Below are 7,205 nucleotides of genomic sequence, written 5' to 3'. Positions count from 1 at the left end.
GCACATTCTTAGATACATCTCTTGCTTTTTACACATAAACAAATGCTTGACACACACACACACATACACACACACCTCCAGACACCACAAGCCGGGGTTGGTGGTCTCAGAGAATGCCGGATATCATCTGCGGCCACTCCATTTATGTGTGTGTGTGTGTGTGTGTGTGTGTGTGTGTGTGTGTGTGTGTGTGTGTGTGTGTGTGTGCGGGTGTGTGTGTGTGTGTCTGTGTGTGGGTGCGGGTGTGTGTGTGTGTGTGTGCCCTCCCTCCCCTCGGTGCTCCATCTAATACCCTGTCATCATCAATAACCTCAGCAGTGCTGACTCACTGGCTTTTACAACCACGGGGTTTGGGCCTTACTTACAGCCACAGACCCTTGTCTCCATCTGTGGGAGCCTGCTGCACACACACAAACACACACACACACCAGAGATAAGTGTGCGTGTGTGCGTGTGTGCGTGTGTGTGTGTGCCTGTGGATGATTGTACAAGCATGCAATCAGCATACACGCTTATTTACACATTTATTCTTCGGCGTAGATCCACACAGGTATGGATGCGTCTTTCGCATGTTTGCTCGAATGAAAGTGACCGCAGACCCTCAACCACCCACTGACGCACCACGATCACTCCCAATTGGACCACAATCCATCATAATAATTGAGTCTCATCAGGAGACAGGGCCTCATCATCTTCACCACAAAACGTGCCACCCTTCCCCCATCAACCCTATCCTAATTGTCTCCAGGCCCCTATTGAATTCTCCTTACAGGCTGTAAATATGTTCTTTATCTTATATTCATGAGGCTTTAAATATATATGAAGCTTTCAAATATATGTATCTTTATTGTGGGCCCATCGCAGCCCCTTTTTTCAGAGGTCTATAGTGATGAATGTGGAGTCTGTGCCTGACTATAATGATGGTGAGTATTTGACAGGGTTAAGTCCACCACTGTCTTGACATTTTTATGAACAGTATGTGAATGCAGGCTGCTCTGGCGTGTCAGCGCCTCACATGCCGCGCTCTGATGGTGTCGATGTGGAGACGTTTTCTCATTTTTCTCAGCGTAACACATCGATCAAAGGTCTGTCTGTAACTGTAAGACCTGTAAATTTTACATTGCGTGAATTTCATGATGAAATGTAGTGATTCGTTGATGAATGAAAGGGAAGATTTTATGAATGGTGTGAAGTTGTGACACAGTCAACCTAGTCATTTTTTGCATAAAGTGAAGACAGGAGTCTCTCACAGCTGCTCATTTGAGGATTGGAAGTTTTCCCTGGGTGTAAGAAAAAAAAAACAACAACAACATAATCCGTATTTAAACTCCAACCATGCTATGCCTCTATAATAACTCTGCATTCAAATGGTTTCTATTTCTAGGATGGGATTCATTAAGTGGGTGTGCAGTGAGTTTGAAGCTTGGGCTGGATTTTGAGCCAGGCATTAGAAGAAATGTGAGCTAATTACCCCAGAATATATAATTGAACATGACTTTTGTGTCTTGATTGTTTCAGTATCAGATTCGTCTGCAGATTCACCTTAATGAGAATATTTAAAATCTGGCGTAAGATAAGGATTTGAGTGATTGTGTGTGTGTCTGAGTGAAGAAATGATGCCTATACACATCCAAAGTGAGGTTACTTGTATGGAATTAAGTACTTTTAACCGATTCATCATTTTACCGAGGACCCCCTGGACTCCCCTCAAGGACCACCTAGAGGTCCCCGGACCCCACTTTGAGAACCGCTGATCTGACTGGCTGGCAGGCAAGGTCTGTTTCTAAAAGGTGCGCACCTAACTGGCTGGAGCCAGGGCGGCGTATTGCCTTTCACACGCTTCTAAAATACTCTCCGGGCAGAGCCTGAAAGGGTTACTGTTTCCCAAAGTGCCTCATTCTGCGCAGTCGAGAGGGGGCGGCTGAGTGGCGCCGTCGAGTCAGAGACGCAGTTTCTAAAAACCCCGAGACATCATCAAGAAAGAAGCTGACAGTAAGGAAAGCAGCCCCCCTCCTGCTCCTTCTCCTCCTCTTCTTCTTCTGCCTCCTCCTACTCCTCCTCCGCTGGCATGCTTACCAAATCCCCTCAGCGGCTCTGTCACAATAACCGGGCGGCAAGTGTCAAATCCAACTCTGCTCGCAAAAAACACAAATCACCCTAACGCACACAAGATGCGCTCAGTGGAAACACTAAAAAAGCTGCTTTTAGCTTGCAGACATTTAGTCATAGCTCTGTTTAAGTCGTTGATTTGTATTTAAAGAATAATATAAACACCATAAAAAAAATCCTCCTGGGCTACTTAGAGAAAATGACTCCTCGCTTTGATTCCATATAGTTAATTTCCCTGCGCGTCTGCAGCGCGTTTTAATTGGCCATATCTCTTTAACTTGCAGACGGCATACCCCAGCTCTCCAATTAATAGTCTGCTAACGTCAAAAACAGTTGACCATTGTTTTATGGGCTTTGTGTTCTCTCTCTCTCTCTCTCTCTCTCTCTCTCTCTCTCTCTCTCCCTCTCTCTCTCTCTCTCTCTCTCCCTCTCTCTCTCTCTCTCTCTCTCTCTCTCTCCCTCTCTCTCTCTCTCTCTCTCTCTCTCTCTCTCTCTCTCTCTCTCTCCCTCCCTCTCTCTCTCTCTCTCTCTCTCTCTCTGTCTCTCCCCCTCTCTCTCTCTCTCTCTCTCCAGGGCGGTCAGACTTGAATAGGCGCCGGTCTGCTCCAGTCCACCTCTATACAAATACCTCAGTGGAACTTGTGTGGAGCTTCCAGAGTAAAAAAGCACAGACCCCAGACGCCCCTGCCTCGCGCACTTACGCTCGCCATTTCATCATCAGACAACTGTTTGAAATGTCTGAATCATATTTTACCCATTATGTTAACACCTCGGACGAGCATGTGTGTAGACTGGGGGAGATGAATGTGCGCTGCCTCTCTCTCTCTCTCTCTCTCTCTCTCTCTCTCTCTCTCTCTCTCTCTCTCTCTCTCTCTCTCTCTCTCTCTCTCTCTCGCTCTCTGGCTGAGACAAATGAATGCCAGTTCTGTGGAGGCGCTTGAGGTATGTGTTGCGCATTACACAGCGTAGTAAATCAGCCCTTTCTAAAATCACTGTGACGGCGCGGAGCGTCAGGCAGTCCACACACAGTCACTGAAGCTTGGACTTACTGTGCAGCCAGTAACTCCACTCCACTTCGGAGCCCGACCGTCTAAACTGCAAAAAAGTCAGTCTTAAATAACATTCTTTTCATGAAACAATTCCACTTTGAAGAAACTTTTTTTTTTCCCGAATCAAATGACATGTTACACTTTTTTATAGGAAATCCTCCGAATCTGACTCTGTTGCCAACTCTGAGAAATCATCTCAGCCATCAGCAGACTTCTTCTTGCGAGGGAATATTTTAGGGTTGAATGAGACAACATGTTCAGATGATATTTTTTACAGTGTACACGCCCCCCTGGATGTAGACACTCGTAAGCAACATGGCTTGACACTAATGCACGTTGAAAAGATAGACTTTATTGCTAAAACGTGTAAACATAACATGTACACTGATATGTTTTACTTTTTTATTTATTTTATTGATTTTTTTTGTAATTATTTTTAGAAATATTCAAGTAGACATCTCCCATATTTTTTCTGGTATACTCTGCTATTCTCTTTCCTTATGCTCTATACTCACAATCGTTAAAATAATAAATAAAACGTACAGATTTGTTTATTTCTACAATACTATGTATTCCAAAAAAAGCTGAGTTCACGCCTCTATATATATCTTTAACCTCAACTTTTTTCTTTTTTTTTTACAATTTAATTATTATTGATATTAATATACAAAAAAAACTCTAGGCAGCATTGCAGTGAAATAACAGTCAGCATCAATGTTCAGTTGAAGAAAAAAGGTCACCTCTTGGAGAAGTGTAGCATATGCATTGCATCTTCAATGTCTCGTAAAAAATATCAAAAAAAAGCTCTTCGTTATGAAGTGCTCGTGTTCCCCCCAAAAAAACACGTTTCAGGGTTGAGAATAAAATATGGTCCTGGTTCAATTAGAAAAAATAGCTGCATTTTTCTTAAATATGTACAATGTTGGTATTTCACTTAAAATGCTATATAAAAAAATAGATTTGCTATGGTGCCCACCTCTGTAGAGAGTTAACAGTGCAATAGAAACCGTATTTCCAGTCCACTCCCCCCTCGACCACTTCCTTTTGAGAAAATCAGCACGAACACTTGCACTCTGAGATGATTGGGTATTGCACCTGTATCCACGTACAGTATTTCTGTCTTAGAAACCCTTGACAATACCACCGAAGGAAAATCTTGTTGATTGACTTGACGGGTTTGCAAGACATCCCCTCGGGGAAGGAGCAAGAGCGCTCAGAGAAACAGTTTCCCTCTTTGATGTAACGTGGCCAGAACCTCACGCCCAAATCCTTCCAGGTGTGTACCACTGGGCAGTGCGTATAGGTCCACAACCACTGCAGAAATTTCCTACGGGCTTTCTTACCCACTTTTACCCGCTTTCCATAGGGGGTCTCTGTGAGGTCCAGCTTTTTAATCTCGTTAGGCATGGGCCCCTGTAGCTTCACCTGGTTGTCTGGCGCGGAGAGGTTCACCAGCATGGGCGAGGTGATGGACATGAAGTTGGGGTCAAAGTTACTGCCGAGCTTTTTCCTCAGAGTCCTCTCGGCCAAGTCCTGCTCCCGGGGGTCGTACTCCGGGTCGGGGTCCTCCTTAAGGTCGGGCACAGGGAGGTGATCACTGGGCGATGGACGGAGGCGAAGGTAATGCTGGGAAACTCCAAGGTGAACGCACAACAGCACGTAAACGAGTAGCGTTTGTGAGAGGCCCATTATTCCTCTTTTGTTTTACGCACCGGTTTTTCTCGCGTAAAAAATATGTTCAATTCTTTTGCCGGTCACTGTGTTCTCTGCAATGACTAGCCCGGGGCTTCATAAATAGTAGAAGTTCAGTCACCAGCAAAGGCGATACTTTTAATAGACCACCTCGGGTTTGAATAACATGGAACGGAGTGCTTTGCTTTTTAGGGCTCCTTCAACTTTGCAATTTGCCCGCAGATGCAACTCTGCAGCGTCGAGTGGTGCCCCTGCTTTGTAAAAGTATTTGGTCTAAACAAAAAAAATAAAAAGCACAAAACAAAATGGGGAAAAAAGTCTATTCACGCTCTCTCCGGCCTCACCCCCGCTCCCTTGGATTCACTTTGGGTTTCTTTCGGTTGTCATGGTTACCCCGGGGACTCGAAGCCACGACGAACTGTCTACACTGGATGACAGCGGCCGAGGCGAGAGTTGCATCGAATGGAGTGTTTTTTCAAAAGAGACAGAATAGATCCGGAGCGTCCCGAGAGAGAGAGAGAAGGAGCGCACAAAAGAGTACTTCACCAAGTTTTAAATGTCACGCGCCCGGCAATGAGAGGCTGCCTTGGCCAATGTTATTTTTACGCACGGCTTTTATAAACGTGGCTTCTCTTTAACGTCGCCTGACGCTCTCAGGTTTGACAAGGTCCCAGGGCGCACGCAATCCATGCACTGAGGAAACGCTCTCCGCTGTCAGTTCCCCGTGTGTGATATTCCAGCCGTCGATCTGTGCACCTTACTGAAAAATGTCCAGACACAAAAAAACTTGTGCGATGCAATCTAAAATTATGAAAAAACAGCCACTGATCTTTCCAGAGGATGATCCAAATCGCAGAGCAGTTCTTTACATTAAAAGTCTCAGGCTGTAATATTCCCACAGAACTCTTGGCTGTGCGTAACAGAAAAAAAAGACGCGTTACAACAAATTGCAGTGCCTGTGCATATCAAATGCAAACTGCAGAAAGCCAGCAAACGTTGTTAGTTCAGAGTTCCTTTCACTGTTGCATTGCTAAATCCCTTTCAGAAAAGCTCCAGATCCCACTGTCGCTGCATGACGAGACAGTCCATAATCTGGAGCCTTTTTTTTGTCCCGGTCGATGCAAGCGGTCAATTCCTAGGGGAGCGTCTCTACTCCTTTGATAACTGGTACAGAAGCTCCTACTGAGTCGCTCCTACTTCAGGAGTCTGAGAGACTTGGCGCTGGAGCGTTTCTTTGCTTAGGCACACTGTGTGTGAGTGTGTCTGTAGCGAGTGGTGCTCAGTCCCAAGTTAAATATCCCCCTCCGACGGCACAAAGTGTCAGAGGGGCCTGCCCACCCCAGCCACTTTCACTATGATTGACAGCCCCCCCCCCTCTCCGAGCCACCCCCCTCCCCTCACAACGTGGAAAATATCAGCCACAATCACAGGGATCAACTGGGTCCTAAAGCACCACTTTTATCCAGTATTATAGTGTAATATTCCACAACATGAACAGTGTTATTATATGAGAGAAGTTCTGAAATCTCACACACTCTTTCAGCGACTGTTTTCTATAGTGTTTTTTTCTTATCAGCAGAGTGTCTGTGATGCACTAATAGGTTCAACACACTGTCAATATTCAGCTCAGGCGTTTTAAAAGAGTTTCCCTTGGCTTGAACTTTCCCATGGAATTGATGGGAAACGTTTAGTAGCTTGTCTACGGAAAAGGGGCATCACATTCCACCTTTGTTCGTCACCATTTGGGTCTACACAGGAACTGGCCCGTTGAACTCAGGGGTCACAAAATAGGCGTGTAATTAAGGGCTATAAATGGCCATGGATAACTAAGCGGTACCTTTCCCATGCTAAGCAGTCATTAGGCCATAGACTTAGTTTTGCTTGAACTAGGTTTGTCCTCTTATAATGCCACTTAAAATGATTCAGGTTTAATTGATTGACCATCAAATTAATGTATTTAAACATAATGTTTAGCCATTATAACCCATAATAAGCGGTGGAGAAGTTGACCTCCAGTTTGAACAAACAACAATCTAATCTAAATATTGAAATGTTTAAAAGAAAAGCATACATAAAAACAGTATGTCATTAAAAACCAGTCACAAAAGGTTGTTGGATTAAGTTAAGGTGTGTCCATATATTTGATCCTGGCTCTAGGTTGTCCTGCACAGGGTGGATATGGCCAGGGTTATTTCATTTCAACTTGTCATTGTGCTCGTCTTTTGTAGTGGTCACTAGAGGGCGTCGATCCAGCACGGTGTGGACCAGCAGCAAGGGGGCTCCCCAGACTCTCTCCCTCACTGTTTGACTCCTCATGTTTGAGTGTATGGGGAAGGAATGTTTGCTCATACATAG

The 7,205-nt window shown here is 44.9% G+C and overlaps 1 protein-coding gene across 1 annotated transcript; it reads right to left on the bottom strand.

Moving 5' to 3' along the window:
• Nucleotides 1–3,555: 3,555 nt before the first annotated feature.
• nog2 (noggin 2) lies at nt 3,556–6,098 on the bottom strand. Its single transcript, XM_083932172.1, has one exon. It carries the CDS (start codon nt 4,845–4,847, stop codon nt 4,212–4,214), a length of 636 nt encoding a protein of 211 aa, XP_083788298.1. The 5' UTR covers nt 4,848–6,098; the 3' UTR covers nt 3,556–4,211.
• Between the last annotated feature and the right edge of the window lie 1,107 nt (nt 6,099–7,205).

Source organism: Echiichthys vipera (assembly GCF_963691815.1).
Source record: "Echiichthys vipera genome assembly, chromosome: 18".
Classification (NCBI taxonomy): domain Eukaryota; kingdom Metazoa; phylum Chordata; class Actinopteri; order Perciformes; family Trachinidae; genus Echiichthys; species Echiichthys vipera.
Note: the sequence above shows the minus strand (reverse complement) of the source record. Positions and strands in the feature narration are given on the sequence as shown.

What these genes read in the sequence shown, in the direction of transcription:
- nog2 (XM_083932172.1), bottom strand. Translation starts at nt 4,847, where the DNA reads ATGGGCCTCTCACAAACGCTACTCGTTTACGTGCTGTTGTGCGTTCAC.